At 51.2% G+C, this 21,010-nt stretch overlaps 1 protein-coding gene across 9 annotated transcripts in view; it reads left to right on the top strand.

The window, feature by feature from the left end:
* The window catches only part of SPTBN4 (spectrin beta, non-erythrocytic 4), a 117,584-nt gene that overhangs the window by 64,645 nt on the left and 31,929 nt on the right, over nucleotides 1-21,010 (top strand). For 5 of the 9 annotated variants that reach the window (XR_012427610.1, XM_065534412.1, XM_065534415.1 and 2 more), the window contains 3 exons: nucleotides 5,361-5,451; nucleotides 8,904-9,050; nucleotides 10,355-10,618. Coding sequence is in view for 8 of the 9 variants with exons in the window: in XM_065534412.1 (XP_065390484.1) it covers nucleotides 5,361-5,451; nucleotides 8,904-9,050; nucleotides 10,355-10,618 (502 nt within the window). In the remaining variant the exon portion in view is untranslated. Of the gene's footprint in view, nucleotides 1-894; nucleotides 1,080-5,360; nucleotides 5,452-6,780; nucleotides 6,913-7,043; nucleotides 7,179-8,903; nucleotides 9,051-10,354; nucleotides 10,619-21,010 lie in introns of those variants that run through there. The other 4 variants (XM_074023589.1, XM_074023590.1, XM_074023591.1 and 1 more) reach the window with 3 other exon arrangements.

Below are 21,010 nucleotides of genomic sequence, written 5' to 3' on the forward strand. Positions count from 1 at the left end.
GGGAGGCCAGGGTCCCGCTCCTTTCATCACGATTTCTGCTTCTCTGTGGCCCTTTCCTATTTCTATTTAATTCCATGTTGTCTTAGATTTGATTTAAGTGGATTTTTTTTTGAGATGGGGTCTCGCTCTGTTGTCCAGGCTGGAGTGTAGTGGCACGATCTCGGCTCACTGCAACCCTCACCTCCTGGGTTCAAGTGATTCTCCTGCCTCAGCCTCCACAGTAGCTGGGACTACAGGCATAAGCCACCACGCCCGGCTAATTTTTGTATTTTTAGTAGAGACACGGTTTCACCATGTTGGCCAGGCTGGTCTTGAACTCCTGACCTCAGGTAATCCACCTGCCTCGGCCTCCCAAAGTGCTGTGATTAGAGGCATGAGCCACTGCACCTGGCCTTAAGTGGATATATTGTGAAAAGGTAACCTGAGGCTGTCAACCCAAAATATACAGAAGGATATACAATGAAAGGTTTCTTCCTCAAGCTTGCCCTCAGCGTTCGATAGCTGGTCCTGTTGTTAAAATGTTAGGCTGGGTGCAGTGACTCATAGCTGTAATCCCAGCACTTTGGTAGGCTGAGACGGGAGGACTGCTTGAGCCCAAGAGTTCCAGACCAGCCTGGGCAACACAGTGAGACCCAGTCTCTAAAATTAAAAAAAAAAAAAAGATAGCTGGGTGTGGTGATGTGTGCCTGTAGTCCCAGCTACTCTTGAGGCTGAGATGGGAGGATTGCTTGAGTCTGGGAGATTGAGACAGCAATGAACTGTGATCACACCACTGCACTCCAGCCTGGAGGATAGAGCAAGACTCTGTCTCCACTCCAAAAAAAAAAAAAAAAAATGGTTAACTTACTTCCCTAGATTCCCCATTATCCCTCCTGCTCTCCTGCTCTTCTGCAGCCTCCTTGGGAACTCCCAGAACTCCCCAGATCCAGCAGCTAGAGGCCAGGCACAGGTGCGCTCCAGCTTTCCAGATGGGACCGTGTCCCCTGCCAGGCTGGTTGTCAAATATTTTGTGTAAGCACCTCTGCCTGGCCCCAGCTACTCTCGGAAGCATGCAGAGTGAGTGTCTGTGTGTCTGTGTCTCTCTCATCTCTTGAACCTCGTTGTTCTCTGCTTCTGTCACCATCTGTCTCTTGCCACCACTCTCTTGTCTGTCCTTGCACTAATCAAGCGAAGACATTTATTGAGCACCTGCTGTGTGCCAGGCACTATTGTAGGTAGGCCCTGAACAAAACAGCACCACCACCTCCAGCCATCATGGGAAGTCCCTTCTCGTCTTCCAGACCCAGTTCTGTCCATCATTAGAGCTGTTTCTGCTCCTCCTGGTGACCCTAAATTTCTCCGCTCAAGCTCTCTGGCTCTCTCTGGCATGATCCAGGCCAGAAAAGGACCCAGTACCCCTCCTTCTGTCTTCCCGTCTTCTGACAGAAAGCATCCCTGGTCACTTCACTGTGCCACCTCCAGCCCCAAGACTGTTACCCATTTTCTGTTTAGGGCTCAGACATCTTTTCCTTAGATTTATCTGGGACAAGGCTGCAAGTTTCTAAAAGAAACTTTTATGGAAATTCTGTTCTTGAGGATGCAAGAATAGGGGATGCACTCATCATTTAGTGCCCCCTTTTCCATCCAGGCCTGGATCCTTCCTTCCTTTGTCCCACTTTTTTTTTTTTTTTTTTTTTTGAGACAGGGATCTTACTCTGTTGCCCAGGCTGGAGTGCAGTGGTGCAATCATAGCCCACTGCAGCCTGGAGCTCCTAGGCTCAACCAACTCTCCTGCCTCAGCCTCCTGAGTAGCTGGACTACAGATGTGAGCCACTGAGCCCGGCCTGTTCCACATTTTTTGAGCATCTGCTGCATGCCAGGCTCAGCAAAACGAGGAGGAGGAGCCCGGGGGATAGTTCATTCCATGATTCACTCATTCATTTCTTTTCAGTCATTCATTAATTGCTCCTTTCACCGTATTGTTTATTCACTCATTCTCCAGTCAATTAAACATGTACTGAGCCCGTGCTCGGTACGGAGTGGGGTGTGGTCACAGAGATGACCAGGACAGAATATGATTCCTGCTTCACAGAGCTCAAACGTTATCTGACAAGGATGGCCCAGAATGCTCGGGGCTGGGATGGAGGAAGCCCAGGCAGAAAGGTCAGGGCTCAGATGGGAGACGTGCAGGGGCTATGGGAGAGGCAGCATTTGCCCCAGGCTTGTGGTGGGTGAGATGTGAACACAGAGGTATTGAGACGGACTAATCGCTGCACCTCCCCACCATCCCGGTCATTTATTTATCTGGGGACACATTTCCCACCCTGTGGGAGGAGTGGGAGGGGTTTCTACATCCACAAGGGGGCAGAGCCATACAGAGCTGGGGACTGGGGCCCTGGGGGTCTCAGACCTGGCTTCCCCCTCAACCTATGACATTCAGGGCAAGTCACTTAGAGCTTCGGCTTGCCTGGCCCCTCAGCTGGAACCTGTGTGTGAGGTGCTGTTCTTTTTTTTTTCTTTTTTTTTTTTTGAGATGGAGTCTCACTCTGTCACCCAGGCTGGAGTGTAGTGGGGCGATCTCGCCTCACTGCAACCTCTGCCTCCTGGGTTCAAGCAATTCTCCTGCTTCAGCCTCCTGAGTACTGGGATCACAGGCAAGAGCCACCATGTCCAGCTAATTTTTGTATGTTTAGTAGAGACAGGGTTTCACCATGTTGGCCAGGCTGGTCTCAAACTCCTGACTTCAAGTGATCCACCTGCCTCGGCCCCCCAAAGTGCTGGGATTACAGGCATGAGCCACCGTGCCCAGCCGCTAGGTGCTGTTCTTTTCTGCATTTTGCATGTCAGGCTCAGAGAGGAAAACTGACTTGCCCAGAGTCATGGCCAGGAAGTGCCACAGCCTGGATTTGAACCCTGTTGCTTTCTTTTCTTTTTCTTTTTTTTAAAGACAGGGTCTTGCTTTGTTGCCCAGGCTGGAGTGCAGTGGTGCGATCACTGCTCACGGCAGCCTCCACCTCCTGGGCTCAAACAATCCTCCTGCCTCAGCCTCCTGAGTAGCTGGGACTACAAGCGTGTGCCATCTTGCTTGGCTAATTTTTAATTCTTTTTTTTTTTTTTTTGTAGAGATGAGGTCTCACTATATTGCCCAGGGTGGTCTCAAACTCCTGGGCTCAAGCAATCCTCCTACTTTGGCCTCCCAAAGTGCTTGGATTACAGGCGTGAGCTACCATGCCCGGCCTACTCTGTTTTTCTTTTACCCTCATGGAGACTCAGGGTCTTCCTCATCCCTAGGACTGATGCTTGACACTTTGGCTGCTGAAAGCCTAGAGGGATTGATTTCAGCTCAATTTCAGAGGCATTTTGTCTCTCCTGGCTCCTGAGCTACGTTGGGCAGGAGGCAGTGAATGCTTCACTTGCTTGTCTCACGCCCTTCCTGTTCCTTCTTATTGGTTCTGTCTCTGGAACTGTCTCCTATACACTTTGTCTCTTTGCCTCCATCTATCCATCTATTTCTGTATCTCTGTTTCCTGCTCCCTGTCTGTTTTTCTCTCCCTCCATCTGCACCTCTGTATCCCTCTGTCTTTTTTGCCTCTTTCACAGACACTGTACTTGTGTTTCTCCCACCTCTTTTTCTCTCTGCCACTGTGTTTCTTGCATTCATTCATTTAACAAAAATATATCGAGCGTGCACTGTGTGCCCAGCCCTTTTCCTAGGCATTGGGGATACATCTATGAACAAAACAGACAAAAATCCCTGCCCTCGTGGAAATGACATATCCTAGCATGGGAGACAGACAAGATAAATAAGTAACACATAGCATATGTTAGATTGTGTTAAGTGCGAAGGAGAAAATTAAAGGAAAGAAAGCCAGAAAGGGTTGGGGAGTGGTCAGGAGGAACCTCGCGAAGAAGGTGATCTTTGAGTAGACATTGGGGGAAGGAGCATTCCTGACAGAGGGAACAGCCAGTGCCAAGGGCCCGAGGCTTGCTCAGGGCACAGTGAGAAGGCCAGTACAGTTATCACAGAGTGAGGGGGAAGAGTTCGAGGAGGATAAGAGTTTGGAAGGTGGGGGGGTGGGGCCTGGAAGGTCAGAAAGGCCTCTGAGATTGGCCAAGTGCAGGGGCTCACTCTCATCCCAGCACTCTGGAAGACCAAGGCGGGCGGATCACTTGAGGTCAGGAGTTCGAGACCAGCCTGGCCAACATGGCGAAATGCTGTCTCTACTAAAAATACAAAAATTAGCCAGGCCTGGTGGTGGGCACCTGTAACCCCAGCTACTTGGGAGGCTGAGGCAGGAGAATCGCCTGCACCTGGGAGGTGAGGTTGGAGTGAGCCGAGATCATGCACTCCAGCCTGGGCAACAGAGCGAGACTCCATCTCAAAAATAATAATAATAATAATAATAATAATAATAATAAAGGACTCTAAGGACTCTCAGGGGGACCCTGGGAGGATAGTCTCATTCTCCCTCTCTCCCTGGGGGAGACAGACAGCAACAGGACAGGGATGCATGGGAGCCCATGTGGGATGCCCCAGCCCCATCCACCAGGCCTCTTGGGCACTTTGCCTTGCACTGTGGGCAGGAGGCCAGACTGCCCGCGGCCCCTGGTCCCAGCTGGCTCCAGGGTGGTGTGGCCTGGGTCCAGCCTGGTCAGTTCAGTCAGGCCAAGGGCCTGGCTCTGCCCCCAGGCATGCCCACTTCAGCTTCTCTGTGACTCTGCTGTCATCTCTCCCCACACTCTGCTCTCTTCCCTCTCTCCAACTCTGTGGCCCCCTGGTCTGTCTGTCGTTCTGTGGGGCTGTCTTTTCCTGGTGGCATTTGCCACTTCTCTGCCTGTGTCTCTCTGGGCTATCCCTGACCAGACTCCTTCTGTCACTTTCCCTCTCTCTGCCTCCTCTTTCCTCATCTGCTGCTCCCTGAGTGTCTTTCTGGCTCTGCCTTACTCCATCTCTTTTCTCGGCTTTTCTTATCGTCTCTCTCTCTCTCTCTCTCTCTCTCTCTTTCTCTCTCTCTCTCTTTCTTTCTGGTGTCTCCTCTCACTTTCTCGTTTTTTGTTTTGTTTTGTTTTGTTTTTGTCCCTGGGTATGTCTGCCTTTAGTTCTCTGTTATCTTTCTCTCTGGACTTGCCTTTTTCCCTCTGCATCTGTATCTCTTTCTTTCTAAGTGCCTGTCTCTCCTTCTCCCTTTCTCTTCCTCTGTCTCTCTCTCTGCCCTTCTCCAGCCCTGTCCCTGGCTTTGCCCCACTAGTTCCTCTCTCTCTCTTACGTGTTCTCCACGCCCTTCTTCCCCTACCCAGCCCAATGCCCTCACGATCCTACTGCCAGCACCTCCCCGCTACCCCCCGGGACCTTTCCCCAGCCCTTATCTCCCCATCCCCAGGAACCAAGAAAACCAGTTACGGGCCCAGCAATGGATGCAAAAGCTACATGACCAACTTGAGCTGCAGCACTTCCTCCGAGACTGCCATGAGGTAGGAACTCCAGGTGTGCTGGGAACCGAGACATACCCTTTAGTTGGGAGGGAAGTGATCCTCCGCCGAGGTGGGGGTGGGGACGCCCCGTCTAAGTGGGTCGCGGAGCGATGGTCGCTCTAGGCCGCCAGGAGGCGCGCAGAGCCGGGTATCAGTGCGCATGCTCCGCAGGTCCCTGCCCGCCCACGCCCACTCCGGGGAAGGAAGGAGGGGCCCCGGGCGCCCCTGGCAACCGCGCGTGTCCGCGCCTACGGGTCCCGCGGGGACGCGCGCTGATCTCACCTTTCTCTCCTGAGATTTGTGAGAATCGCTGTACCCCAGGAGAGGGGCGGGGCGGGCGATGGGGATAGGGGTTGAGGGCCGTGGGGGGGCCAGCGGCCCTGCGCCCTCCTGCAGCCAGCGATGGCTCTGAACCAAGCCCTCGCCCCTTTAAATGTGTTCAGGAATTAAGTCCCTTCCCTAAGGGATGATCTGCACACACAAGGGACGATCTCCCCTAATCCGAGATGTCCAGGCCCCCTTCCTTATTAGTGACGGTTCAGGAGACCTGCTGTCTTCCCCTCCTTCCCCTGCATTCCATATAACGATTCTAGACTTTGGCCACATTAGAGATGGCCCAGTAAACATTTTCCTAAACTCTAAACAGAGATAGTCCTGGCCTGGAGCCCCTCCATCTGTGTGACTCAGGATCATCCCGTCCTCCATCATCACCCCGTATCTAAGTTTCTTCCAACCAAAGCTGGTTCAGGAACCAGGTCTAACCCCTAAACCCCTCAGCCTCAATTAGAGATGATTCAACCCTCCCCGCTATGTTGAAAGCCCATGGGAGATTGTTCTCTCCGCATACGAAATAAACAAGGGCCTCCATACCCTTCCTCCCTCCCCCATAACTGGGGTAGACCTGGACTTGAGCCATTGGAGGAATCCCCTGTTCCCCGTCGCCCCCACTGGAGATTGTAAGAGATGTTCCAGGTCGCCCTCCCATATCCCCTGTCCACATGTGGTGGCCAGAAGCCCGAGCTTCTTCCCACTAGAGATGGTTCAGAAGATGGTTCACCCAGCCCCTCCCCATAATCCCCACTCCCATAGTGAGGCAGTCCAAGCCCCAGGCGCCCCCTCCCGGCATTTGATTTGGTCCAGGAGCACCCCCCCTTCCCTCATGAGATTGTTCTGGACCAGGTAGCAATCATCTGAGATGGCACAGAAGCCCCCCACCCGAAGCCTTGGGGAGAGTGGTGGTTCCTCCTGCACCCCCACCTGGGGCCCCGCAAAGAGGCGGGCAGGGAGGCAGGCAGGGGGCGCACGCGGACGGGCGCGCGGCCGCGGCGCGGGGGCGAGGGAAGGGGCGCGCGGCCGCCGGAGCCTCAGCCGTAGCCGCCGCTGCCGCTGCCGTCGCAGTGGAGGGGCGAGCGCCCGCCCGCCCGCCGCAGGGACGCCCCGCCAACGCCACTGCCGCTTCAGGTCTCGGGGGCGCCCATGGGAGGGGGTTGGCGCGCACCCCGCGGACACAGGCAGGGGAGGGGGCTCAGGCGCGTGCCCGCCCGCCGTGGCCGCGGGAGGGAGGGGCGGGGCGGCGCGGGGGCGGGTCGGGCAGGCGCCCGGACCCCCGCCCTGGGGGAGGGGCAAGGATGCCGGGAGCTGTCCGCGGTGCTGGCGCGGGCGGGACTGAGGGGCCGGCCCCCAGGGGAGGGGAGCGAAGCGGGGGGACTTCTAAGACCACTTCTAGGGTAATCTGGATTTACCCTGAGGGTTCAGGGCGTCTCAGCCTCTCTAGGGGGGGGCTCTTCTCCGGGTAATGGGACATCTAAGATTTGCCCTGGGGTTGGGGGCTTCTCAACCTTTTGTAGGGTTTCTTTCTTGTTTTGGGGGATCTGTATCAGCTTTGGATGATGGAGGTGAATCACTTTTGTAGGGCTTGGATGATGAGGGGTCTTGGATTTTCTTTGGGTATAGGGGGCTCTGACTTTGTGGGGCTTTTACTGGGTTGTTGGATAGTCTGGTTTTGCCTTCCATGAAGAATGAATCACTTTTGAGGGGGCTTTACTTTGAGGATGGGGTACCATCTCTTTAAGGGCTCTGCTTTCACCGCAGGCTGTGGTTGCCGTTGGACTCTTCCCTACGCATCGGGAACCTGTGAATTGAGTTGGGGGGTTCAACACTGGACTTGGTTCTAGTGTGTGTATGGAATGTGATGCTGTTCTGGACCCCTGGGGAACACATGCTCAGGGAAAATGGGCTGGGGTTTGACCGGCTGGGGATCTGGGATTTGTCCTTGGCTATGACTGTGTTTGCCTCCCGGCCCCGCTGAGCTGGAGTCCGTTTTTTTTTTTTTTTTTTTTTTTCCTTTTTGCAGGAGGGAGGAGGGAGGATCTTGTGACTGGAGTGGGGAGGAGAAAGGGGAGGAGCAAACTGTTTCAGGTGCTGGGTTTGGTCATGAGTGGGGAAGTTATGGCTTGGGGGATAAGTCTGGTTTTTTACTGGAGAGAGCTGGGGGAAGGCTCAGAAAGCAGCCTGTGATTGATCCTGCCCAGTGCCGTGAGAGGGGCCCACTCTTGGTGCTTGCGTTTTGCGTGACTGGTTTTGTTGGTGGGTGGGAGGACTAGAACTGGCTTTAGTTGTAGAATGGGGTGCTGGCTGGCCTGGGAGATTCGATCTGATCCACGATAGCGAGTCTGTGGCTAGATTTTGGGGCAGATTGGTTTGGAGAGCCAGAACACAGCTTTGTTTTTCACATTTGGCTGGGGTTGGCTTTGGTTGAGGGCTAGAACTGGTCATGGTTTGGGAATCTGTGGTCTTAGAGTCCCAGGGAAACAATTGGGGAGCCCTGTGGACTCATTAGGGGTGCTAGATCTCAATTGTGGAGGATGGATCTACTCCAGATTGGAGGGCTAGTTTAGAGACAGCTAGAGTTGGCTTTAATTGGGAGGTTGTTTAGGGGATTGATCTGGCCATACTGGAGGAACTGGGGCTAGATATGGGGGCTTCATTTGATACCCTTGGGAATGGGTTGAAGCTCTTCAATTGGTCCTTATTGGGGGGGTGACTAAGATTGAATGAAGGGTCTAAGTGTTGCTATGTGAGGGGTGGTCCTGAGGATGAATTGGGAGTTAGCTAAATTGGGTTAGAGAGCTTGTTTTGGGGGGATGATTTGTCTCCAAGTCTAAGGGGCTGACTGGTCCTGCCTTGGGGGCTTCCCTCAAGACAGAGGACAGGGGGGCAAAGGACTGGGCATTCTGGGGACCCTTCCATCCATCCTTTACCCAGGAAAGGGCTTGAGCTGCACCCATCCCCAACATAAAGGCCTCACTTGCAAAGGTTTTTTCATCTTCTCCTCTTCGTTCCACCTATACACCCTAGCAGCCCAGGTCCTGAACCTGGGACTTCCTGAAGGAAATAGGGGGCTGTGGCAGGTTGAGGGGACCGGCTGAGCCTTCCTACCCTGTTCTGCACAGCTGGATGGCTGGATCCATGAGAAGATGCTGATGGCGCGGGATGGCACGCGGGAGGACAGCCACAAGCTGCATAAGAGATGGCTCCGGCACCAGGCATTCATGGCCGAGCTGGCTCAGAATAAGGAGTGGCTGGAGAAGATTGAGAGGGTGAGGAAGCTGATGGCCCCTCTGCCTGTGCCAGGTGCAGGAGGCCTCCAGGGAGCCCACATCTCACCTGCTGCACCCTCTGCTGCCATCCTGCTGGTCTCACACCTCTGGACTGACTCAAATCAGCTCCAGATCTGCTCCTAGCTATGTGGCTTTGAGTGATTCATGTAACCTCTTTGAGCCTCAATTTGCTCATCTGTAAAATGGCCAGCATCTCTTCTGAATGGTGCCTGTATCCTCCTGTTTGTTAAATACTTCACTTTTTCATATAACCTCCTCTACCAGGTTCCTTCCATACCATTTGGGGCATTTAAGATGGAAGGTTGGGGAGATGGGCTGGGACAGCCCCTGGGAAGCCTAGGGTTAAAGTAAAATTTGGATTCTTACAGCCCTGGGTTCTAATTGTGTCTATGCCTGTTAACAGCTGTGGGGCCTTAGGTAATTGTGTTAACCTCTTGGAGCCTCAGTTTGCTCTTCTATAAAATTAGAGAAATAATAAATATAGCTACTTCCTGGGCTCTGTGCACATAAAGTGCTTAACACAAGACCACCCACCTAAGAGCTGTAATTACTATGGTCTTGTTACTTTTAATACTTAATGTTACCTAAGTAGCTCTGGGCCACTAAGAACCTCGACTTCAGTCTTGGAGGGACTGAGGCAGATATTTGCTCCAAGCCTCAACCCTCAGAACTTCCCCCTACTCTGGCTGAACCCCTAGACCTGCAGCCTTGGATATACACACTCTTCTGACTCACACAGAGGCACCCAGGTTGGCATTAAACCCTTAACTGGTCATTGATGTTTCATAAGTGGTGGCTTATGGTGAAGGCAGTCTTCTTGACTTTGAGTTTAACGGAAGTTCATTCTCTCCCTGCCTCTCTGGCTCCCTCTGTCTTTCTTTCCTCTCTGTCTATCCTTCTGTCCTTGTCTTTCTTACCGTCCTCTCCCCATGTTTCTGATTTTCTGTGCCTGTCTCTCTGTTGATCACTCTGTGACTGTTTGTCTGTTCCTGATTCCTTCCCATGTCTCTGTGTCCATCTGTCTGTTCCTCCATCTTTCTGTCTCCCTCCCCTCACCTATGTCTGTCTCTCTCTTCTTGTCTCACTTCCTTGGTTCCTTCCATTTCTGGGCCTATCTCTGCATCCACCCCTCATGTCTCTCTCTCCCTATGTGTTTCCAACTTCCTGCCTCTGATTCTCTTTTCACATCTTTCCCTGTGTCCTGTCACTCTCCCACACTTCTCTGATTCTCCCCACCATCTATCTTTCTTCTCCATCTCCTGCCATCCACCCACTTGGGGCAGGAGGGCCAGCAACTAATGCAGGAGAAGCCCGAATTGGCGGCCTCCGTGCGGAAGAAGCTGGGCGAGATCCGCCAGTGCTGGGCGGAGCTGGAGAGCACCACCCAGGCCAAGGCACGGCAGCTCTTTGAGGCCAGCAAAGCAGACCAGCTGGTGCAGAGCTTTGCTGAGCTGGACAAGAAGCTCCTTCACATGGAGAGCCAGCTGCAAGACGTGGACCCTGGAGGGGACCTGGCCACCGTCAACAGTCAGCTCAAGAAGCTGCAGGTATGGCCTTCCTGGCCCAGATGAGGGCTCCCTATGCCACATGGGGGCCAGGTCAGGATCCAGCCCCACTCAAGGTATTTCAAATGGAGGGGATTGAATACAGGGATTTATTTCAAACTTGTAGAAGAGCAGAAAGGGAATATTGAAGCAATCCAGCTGGTAATAACTGTTGGAAGCAGCCACCACCCCCTAAGGTATGGTGTACAAAGGGAAAAGGAAGGATCTAGAGCCACAAAGCAGTAGGTAAATGACTAGCATGCTAAAGGATTCACAGGACCCTGACACTCATTTCCTGGATGGAGAAACCAAAGCCCAGGGGTAGGGGAATGGCTTTGCATGGAATAACAATGGCATTCATTTAGCATTCCTCTACCAGTCTCTGGGCCAAGCACTCACTGACTCCTCCCAGCAACTTCTGGAGATTGGTACTGTTATTATCCCGTTTTACCAATGGGGAAACTGAGGCACAGAAAGTAAGGCACCTGGCCCAAGGTGTCTCCTTTATGAAACAGGGCACTCTTAGAGAACAGACACGGCGTCTGCTTTGTATCTGCTCCCAGCTTGGCAGCTCCATGCTTGGTACACAGCAGTGCACGTGGAATGACCAGAGGTGAATGTAGTAGCCATTGCTTCTAACCTCCCAAGGAGTAATGGCTCTTGCCTTTGGTTTTCTTTTTTTGTTGCTGTTGTTGATGTTGTTGTTTGTTTTTTTTCTTTGAGATAGCGACTCACTCTGTCACCCAAGCGGGAGTGTAGTGGCTTGATCTCAGTTCATTGTAGCCTCAAACTCTTGGGCTCAAGTGATTCTCCCACCTCAGCCTTCCAAGTAGCTGAGATCACAAGTGCATACCACCACACCTGGATAATCTTTTTAAACTTTTTATAGAGACAGGGTCTCACCATATTGCCTAGGCTAGTCTCAAACTCTTGGGCTTAAGCAACTCTTCCGCCTCAGCCTTCCAAAGTACTGGGATTACAGGTGTGAGCCATGGTATCTGGCCCATATCGCTCCTGCTTTTACCTGTCAGGAACAATGCCTGACTGACTGATGGGAAACTGAGGTTCCAGGAGGTGAGAGGTGAACTTATTTGTCCAGAGTAGCAAATAGCAAAGCCTGGATTTCAATCCAGGGCCCTTGACTCTTCACTCCTCCTTTTTGATATACTTTCTATGTAGTTATATAGTGCTTGGCATAGTGTATGCCAAAAAAAAAAAAAAAAAAAAAAAAGCTAGTAAGAAATGCATAATGACACTGATTAGTATTTATTCATTCATCTGGGTGGCAAATAATTATTAGGTACCTACTATGTGCCAGGCACTTTTCTGGGTGTTGGGATATAGCAGTGGGCAAAATGGATGAAAAGTTATTGTCTTCATGGTGATCCCATTCTAGTTGGGGGAACAGGCAAAAGAACAAAAAGACAAACAGATCTGAATGTGATGGCCAGTGAGGTCAGTTCGTTCTCTCCCCCTCCTCCTCCCCTTTCCCCCCTTTCCTTTCCTTTCCTTTCCTTTCCTTTCCTTTCCTTTCCTTTCCTTTCTTTCTTTCCTTCCTTTCTTCCTTCCTTCCTCTCTCTCTCTCTCTCTGTCTCTCTCTCTCTCTCTCTTCTTTTGTTGGAGTCTTGCTCTGTCACCCAGGCTGAGTGCAGTGGTGCAATCTCGGCTCACTGCAACCTCTACCTCCCAGGTTCAAGCAATTCTCCTGACTCAGCCTCCTGAGTATCTGGGATTACAGGCATGTGCCACCATGCCCAGCTAATTTTTGTATTTTTAGTAGAGACGGGATTTCACCATGTTGGCCAGGCTGGTCTCAAACACCTGACTGCAGGTGATTCACACGCCTTGGCCTCCCAAAGTGCTGGGATTACAGGCGTGAGCCACCGTGCCTGGCCAATGAGGTCACTACTTTATATAGAGTAGCAGTTCTCAAATGTCTGGGTCTCCAGGACCCCCTTGCACTCTTAAACCGCACTGAGATCCTAAGAAAGCTTTGTATGTGTGGATTAGACTATTGACATTCACTGTATTAAAAATGAAAATTGAGGCCAGGCATAGTGGCGCATGCCTGTATCCCAGGACTTTGGGAGGCCGAGGCAGAAGGATTGCTTGAACCTAGGAGTTTGAGACTATCCTGGGCAGCAGAGCAATAGCCTGTCTCTGTTTTATTTTATTTAGTTATTTGAGCCAGGATCTTGCTCTGTCAGCAAGCTGGAGTGCAGTGGTGTGATCACGGCTCACTGCAGCCTCAACCTCTGAGGCTCAAGTGATGTTCCTCCCTCAGTCCTGCAAGTAGCTTGGACTACGGACCCACACCACCATGCCTGACTGATTTTTTTTTTAAGAGGCAGAAGCTCACTATGTTGCCCAGTCTTTATCTCTATTTATTAAACTAAAAAAAAAAATTAAAACAGAGTCTGGCTCTGTTGCCCAGGCTGGAGTGCAGTGGTATAATCTCGGCTTACTGCAACCACCACCTCCTGGGTTCAAGCAATTCTCCTGCCTCAGTCTCTGGAGTAGCTGGGATTACAGGCCTGTGCCACCACACCTGCCTAATTTTTGTATTTTTAGTAGAGATAGGGTTTCACCATGTTGCCCAGGCTGGTCTCGAACTCCTGACCTCAGGTGATCTGCCTGCCTTGGCCTCCCAAAGTGCTGGGTTTACAGGCGTGAGCCATGGCACCCAGCCTGTAGTTCTCTTTCATGTCTAGAATAGAAGAGAGCTGGCTTCTCCCATTCGTGTCTGTATTCAATCCATTTCACTAGCACAGGTCATTAGGTCTCTGAAAAATGCTGCTGCATGCTGGGGAGAGAATGAGAATGGTGAAGGCGAATAACATCTTAGTATTTTTATAAAAATAGTTGTAACCTTGGAGATGCCTTGAAAAGATCTCAGGGATCCCCAGGGGTTCCTTGGCCACAGTTTGAGAACTGCTGATGTACATAATGTGCTGGGCACTGTTAACTCCTCTCTCCTCCCCAACAGCCCCATGAGGGAGGTCCTGTTATTATCCCCACCCAGGAGAAAACCACAGCACAGAAAGGATCTGTGGCTCACAGAGGTCACATGGCTACCAAGTGGCTATTCAATACCACCTTTAGTCCCTCCCTGAGCCTCTGTCCGCCCTCTTAAATAGGACTCTATCATCAGTGCAGGTCTCCCAGGGCCAGGTGGGGTTCTACACAGAAAGGAGCCGTTTAGCACAGTGCCCAGGATGTGGTCAGCCTGCAAGAAAGGGGCATCTGACTGTGAGGGTCCCAGCCAGAAACACAAGGCAGGCTCACCTGCAGAACACTTGAGTTTCTTGACAAAGGTGTGAGTGGAGAATGGGGAAGCTGCAGGAAGGGCTGTGGGGCTCATGGAGGGGAGCCTTTGCTCCCCCCTAGCCAGAGAAGGCGGGGAAGGAGAAGTTACTGGAACTTGGAAGGGGAGAGTCTCGAGACAGGAGCTGGGACTCTTAGTCAAGAACGGCAGCCATGGCCAGGCGCGGTGGCTCACACCTGTAATCCCAGCACTTTCGGAGGCCAAGGCGGGTGGCTCACTTGAGGTCAGGAATTCAAGACCAACCTGGGCAACATGGCAAAACCCCGTCTCCACTAAAAATACAAAAATTAGCCGAGCGTGGTGGCAACATGGCTGTAATCCCAGCTACTCGGGAGGCTGGGGCATGAGAATCGCTTGAACTTGGGAGGCGGAGGTTGCAGTGAGGCAAGATTGCACCACCGCACTCCAGCCTGGGTGACAGAGTAAGACTCTGTCTCAAAAAAAAAAAAAAAAAAAAAAAGAACGGCAGCCAGACCATGGCACCATAGAAGGGAAGAGCCAGGGAGATAATACCCCAGACTCACTTTCCTCTGGGCTTCCCTGTGTCAACCAGGGCTGGCTTTGTGGGTGTTTGCCCATGCAGTGGCACAGGGCTCCATGCTTGCTTGGTTTAATGCCCTACTATTGATGTCTTGAATTTTTTTTTTGTTTTGGAGACAGTTTCTCCCTCTGTCGCCCAGGCTGAAGTGCAATGGCATGATCATGGCTCACTACAGCCTTGAACTCCTGGGCTCAAGTGAACCTCTCACCTCAGCCTCCTGAGTAGCTGGGACTACAGGCGCGTGCCACCATGCCCAGAAAATTTTTGTATTATTTTGTAGAGACGGGGGCCTCACTGTGTTGCCCAGGCTGGTCTCAAACTCCTGGCCTCAAGTTATCCTCCTACCTTAGTCTCCCAAAGTGCTGGGATTACAGGGGTGAGGCACTGTCCCTGGACAAAATTCTTAATAAATATTTGAACAAGGGACCTTGTGTTTTCCATTTTGCACTGAAAATTATAAGCCATTTTTGAGGCCAACCCACATGGGAGCCAGAGGACAGGAGGGCTGGTCAATGCAGGTCAGTCCTGCACAGGGCAGGGTGAAGAAGCTTGGACTATGGGTCTCAAGCTCCCAGGCTGAAGCAATCCACCCACCTCAGCCTCCCGAGGTGCTAGGATTACAGGCGTAAGCCACTGCCCCAGTCTATTGCTAGGGTTCATAATTATCTTGCAGTGATTACTAATTCTTCCCCAGCAGTGTATTGCAGTGGCTGAAGGCACAGACTCAGGACTCCAGCAGGTCTGGTTCTGAGTCACACCTCCCCCACCTGCTGCCTATGTCTCTCCCGCTGAGCCTCGGATGCCTTCTCCTTGCAATGGGAAGGACCTCAATGTTTACCTCCTGGTGGATAGCGGAAGTGTGGGAAGCAGCACAGTGAAGGGCATGGGCGGTGGAGCTGGGCTGCCTGGGTCAAGCCCTGGCTGTGTGCCTTATCACCTGGGTAGCTCAAGGAGGTTACTTTTCTCTCTGTGCTTCAGTTTCTTTTTCTTTTTTTAAGAGGGAGTCTCACACTGTTGCCCAGACTGGAGTGCAGTGGCATGATCTCGGCTCACTGCAACCTCCGCCTCCTGAGTTCAAGTGATTCTCTTGCCTCAGCCTCCTGAGTAGCTGGGATTACAGGCACCTGCCACCAAGCCTGGCTAATTTTTGTATTTTTAGTAGAGATGGGGTTTCACCATGTTGCCCAGGCTGGTCTCGAACTCCTGACGTCAAGGGATCCACCCACCTCGGTCTCCCAAAGTGCTGGGATTACAGGCGTGAGCCACCGCGCCCGGCTGTGCCTCATTTTCTTCTTCAGTAAAATGGGCATAATAATATTTCTGACCTCATAAGGACATTGTGAAGGTGAAAAGACATAATGCATTAAGTGGTTTCAGAACTGCTGACCCAACAAATCTAAGATTCAGTATTTATTCACAGGTCTTTAATTTCTTCTTCTTTTTTTTTTTTTAGACCAAGTTTTGCTCTTGTTGCCCAGGCTGGAGTGCAATGGCACAATCTTGGCTCGCTGCAACCCTCCGCCTCCTGGGTTCAAGCGATTCTCCTGCCTTAGCCTCCTGAGTAGCTGGGATTACAGGCACCCGCCACCATGCCTGGCTAATTTTTGTATTTTTAGTAGAGATGGGGTTTCGCCATGTTGGCCACGCTGGTCCTGAACTCCTGACCTCAAGTGATCCACCCGCCTCAGCCTCCCAAAGTACTGGGATAATAGGCGTGAAAACCACCATGCCTGGCCAGTCTTTAATTTTAACTGTCATAAATCTGAGAGCGTATCATCATCACTCTACTGTTTTCAAAAGCTAGTTATTTCACCCTCACTTTGGTTATGTTACTTATGTGATACACAGTTACTTCATTTGTTTTTGTTCATATTCCATTTGGGGCATTTACCCCTCCCCATGCTGCTTTTTAATTTTAATTTATTTTTATTTTTTAATAGATGGGATCTCGCTATGTTACCCCGGCTGGTCACAGACTCCTGGGCTCAAATAGTCCTCCCGCCTTAGCCCCCCCAAGTGCTGGGATTATTTGCATGAGCCACTGTACCTGGCCCCAAAACACGTTTTAAAAAAGCAACATGGATGATTGGGCACAGTGACTCATGCCTGTAATCCCAGTACTTTGGGAGGCCAAGGCAGGAGGATTGCTTAAGCCCAGGAGTTCCAGACCAGCCTGGGCCACATAACGAGATTCACATGCCTGTGGTCCCAGCTACTCAGAAGGCTGAAGTGGGAGGATCACTTGAGTCTAGGAGGTTGAAGCTGCAGTGAGCCGTGATCATGTCACAGCACTCCAATCTGGTAGACAGAGTGAGACCCCCATCTCAAAAAAAAAAAAAAGTAATTTGGAGGTGGTAAATGAAATATTTTTATAGTGTTAAAAGTTAGAACCATCTTTAGCTCACTTGTTTTTGCCAAATTGCCTGCCCAGGTCCTTGTGTGGCTGAGCGCTCTCTCCCCAGCAGTCCACATGAGCTCCTGTTTCCTGTCGTCCTTGCCAACACTTGGTATTGTCAGACGTTTTAGATCTTTCCCAGTCCGATGGCTAGGAAGTGATACCTCACTGCAATGTGTGTATTTGCATTTTTTTCTAATGCAACTGGTGAGCTTGACCATCTTTGACCCTCTTTTGTACTATTTAGGTTTTAGAGGAAGGAGTTGGGGCCTCCTGCTTTAGCCAGAGTACAGAGTTAGCTCTTCCCTCCCCGCAGGGGGTTCAATCTCGACCAAGTCCAGCAAACCATGAGATGGGGGTCCCCATTGTTCAAGGGAGAGGCTGAAGCCCAGATGGGATAAGGAATTGGCCCGGGGGTCACACAGTGATGGGTGCCAGAGGCAGGCTCCAGCACGAGACTCCTGGGCACTTTTCCCAGCAGAGGGAGCCTGAGGCAGGAAGTGACTGTGTGAGCCATGGCACCCAGACGAAGCCCAGCTGCCCCTCAGGAGCTGCCACTGGGGAAGGGACCTGCCAAGGCCCTGCTATCCCCTCAGGCATACACAGGAAGGGGGTCGGCTGCCATCCAGCCTGGCACGTTTCCTGGCCATCCCATCCACCCTGAGGGCACCGGGGCCAGGCTGGGCGGGGCAGGGGTGCTGGCTTGGGGTCTAAGGTGTGTAGTGGTGTGCGCTATGTGAGCCATTTGTCCCTCTCAGCCTCTCTCCGGGCCTGTGTCTCTGTCCTTGTCCCTCAGCCTTTCTGTGTCCCTTAGTTTCTGCCTCTCATCGCTGCCTCTCTGCCTCTCTCTGTCCTCCCGTCGCCATCTCTGTGTCTCTCTCTTCCCTTTGTGTCCCTCTCTGTCCTACTCTCTCACTCCCTTCTCTCTGTCTATTTATTTACTTTGAGACAGAGTCTTACTCTGTCACCCAGGCTGGAGTGCAGTGGCGTGAACTCGGCTCACTGCAACCTCTGCCTCCCAGGTTCAAGCGATTCTCCTGCCTCAGCCTCCCGAGTAGCTGGGATTACAGGCACCAACCACCATGCCCGGCTAATTTTTGTATTTTTAGTAGAGATGGGGTTTTACCAAGTTGGCCAGGTTGGTCTTGAACTCCTGACCACAGGTGATCTGCCTACCTCGGTCTCCCAAAGTGCTGGCATTACAGGCATGAGCCACCACCTCAGTCTCTCTGTCTCTTTTTCTTTGACTTCTCTGTCTCTGCCTCCTTCCCTTGTTCCTCATGTCCTCCTTGTGCCCTCTCCCTCGTCCCCCACCACACCCGCTGCAGCAGGCTCCCTGGGACCCCACCTCCCAGGTCCTGGCCACATGACCCAGAATCCTCTCTTGGGGCCTCTTGCCAGGCTGTGCTTCCTGACCAAGAAGCCAGATGGTGGAGTCTCAAGTCCTGGCTCCCCAGCCCTCAGGGACCTGGCCAGCTGGTCGGCCTCGGCTGCAGGCTCCTGCTTGGAGGGGTGGGGGACTGGTCTCCTGCCATCTAAGAAAATGCACTAGAGGCTTTGCAGCTGCCAGGCTCTGTCCCTGGGGACCCCACACTTTTTCTACCCTAAGCAAAGCTCTTTCTCTGGCCAGGGAAACACCCTCCTCCCCCGTTCTGCTTCTCTGTCTCATGTTTTTGTATCCAGCTCAGCATGGCCTGGAAGGGAGTGCAGATTCAGGGGCTATACCGTCCCAGTCCTTGCCCTATTGTGACTCAAGGCAAGGGACTCCACCTTTCTTTCTTTTTCTTTCCTTCTTTCTCTCTTTCACAGAGTCTCACTCTGTTGCCCAGGCTGGAGTGCAGTGGCACAATCACGGCTAATTATGTCTTCATAATTCACAAATTATGTCTTCAGTTTATGAAGGTGCTGGCTCGGGGTCTGAGGGGTGATCAGTAACTCAAATTATGTCTTCACAGATCTCCTTGTCTTCATTTCTGAGCACCGCTTTCTTCTGTGTTGGCCTCATTGTCAGGGAGTCCCAGATGTTGGCAGGATGACCCCAGGATGCCTGGCCTACCTCCTCCCAACTTAGGAAACCCATGGGAAAGAGAGTAGCTCTTCTGTGCACACACACTTTCCTGGCAAAAGTGAGGAGAGTGACTGGGCACAGTGGCTCACACCTGTAATCCCACACTTTAGGAGGCCAAGATGGGAGGGATTGCTTGAGGCCAGGAGTTTGAGACCAGCCCGGCCAACATAGTGAGACCCCACCTCTACCAAAAAAGAAAAAGTGGGAAGAGTTTTCATTGGCCCATCTGAGGTCACATGTTCATCTCTGACCCAATCTTTATGACCAGGGTGTTTTCAGTGTTCTCATTGGCCCCACTTGTGTCATGTGATTTACCCATGGCTCTCTAGGTTTCATTTGCCCTTCAGGAAGCTCAGGACCTGAGAGTGAATTTTGATGTATTTGGAAGGAGAGGATGGATTTTGGGGAGGCAAAACCAACAACTCTGCACTACAGAACCTTGAAACAAGAAGTCTTGGCTTGGTTCTTGAGTTTGGGGTTTTGTTTTGCAGTCATTTGCCATAATCTGCTACCACTTAATTTTTTAATTGTTATTTTGTTTTCTTCTCTAGCTTTCCTCCATCTGTTTAGAATTACAAGGGTAATATATAAATACATTCTTTTGGGAAAAAATTGTACTAACCCAGCAGTCTGCAGTAGAACATAAAGTCTCACTGCAATCTGCCTCGCAATCCCACATCCCAGAGGGAGCCTCAATTATTTGGTCTGCATCCATCTAGACCTCTTTCTGTGCATTTACAAGTGTACCTATATGGATGTTTAATGTTTTTATTTTATTTGCTTTTCATGTTTAGTTTCAATTTTCGAATAAATAAATTTTCATGGTTAAGACATCAAAACCTCTAGGGAAATCCCATTTGAAAATTATCCATCCCCTTCATCCCTGTACCCCATTCATTAAGTTCTCATCCCCTCAATAAGTACCATCTGTTATGAACTTCTTGTTTACTCCAGGGAATTTTTATGCATGTGCAATCCACTACAAATTTATATTCTGCTTCTGCTGCTGCTGCTGCTGCTGCTCCTTCTCCTTCTCCTCCTCCTCTTCCTCCTCCTCCTTCTTCCTTTTTTTGAGATGGAGTTTCACTCTTGTTGTCAAGGTTGGAGTGCAGTGGCATGATCTCGGCTCACTGCAACCTCTGCCTCCCGGGTTCAAGTGATTCTCCTGCCTCAGGCTCCCGAGTAGCTGGGATTACAAGTGTCTGCCATCACGCCTGGCTAATTTTTTGTATTTTTAGTAGAGATGGGGTTTCACCATGTTGACCAGGCTGGTCTGCAACTCCTGACCTCAGGTGATTCACTCGCCTCAGCCTCCTAAAGTGCTAGGATTACAGGCGTGAGCCACCTCACCCCGCATGCTTTTTCTTCTTAACAGTAATATTTGGCTATTATTCCATATTGGTCTGGATTTGTTTAACCATTTTACTGTTTTTTTTTTTAAGGGGGGAGTCTAGCTGTGTTGCCCAGGCTGGTCTCGATCTCCCGGGCTCAAGCAATCCTCCCACCTCAACCTCTTGAGAGCTGGGATTACAGGCATGAGCTGCTGCACCTGACTTAACCATTTCTCTCTTGATGGGCATTGAGGTTGCTTCCAGTTTTTTCCCATTACAAACTCTGCTGTGACTACAACTTTGTGCATCTGTGCCAGTATTTCTTTTCTTCTTCTTTAAAAAAAATTTTTTATTATTATTTTTAATTTTTTTTTCAAGATGGAGTCTTGCTCTGTCACCCAGGCTGAAGTGCAGTGGCACAATCTCAGCTCACTGCAACCTCTGCCTCCCAAGTTCAACCAATTCTCCTGCCTCAGCCTCCCAAGAAGCTGGGGTTACAGGCATGCATCACCACACCTAGCTAATTTCTGTATTTTTAGTTGAGACGGGGTTTTACCATGTTGGCCAGGCTGATCTTGAACTCCTGACCTTGTGACCCACCTGCTTTGGCCTCCCAAAGTGCTGAGATTACAGGCATGAGCCACTGCACCTGGCCTATGACAGTATTTCTTTAGTTATATTCCTAGAAGTGCAAGTGCTAGGTCAAGCAGCAAAGACCTGCCAAATTGCCTTCCA

This window comes from Macaca fascicularis, chromosome 19 (assembly GCF_037993035.2).
Source record: "Macaca fascicularis isolate 582-1 chromosome 19, T2T-MFA8v1.1".
Classification (NCBI taxonomy): domain Eukaryota; kingdom Metazoa; phylum Chordata; class Mammalia; order Primates; family Cercopithecidae; genus Macaca; species Macaca fascicularis.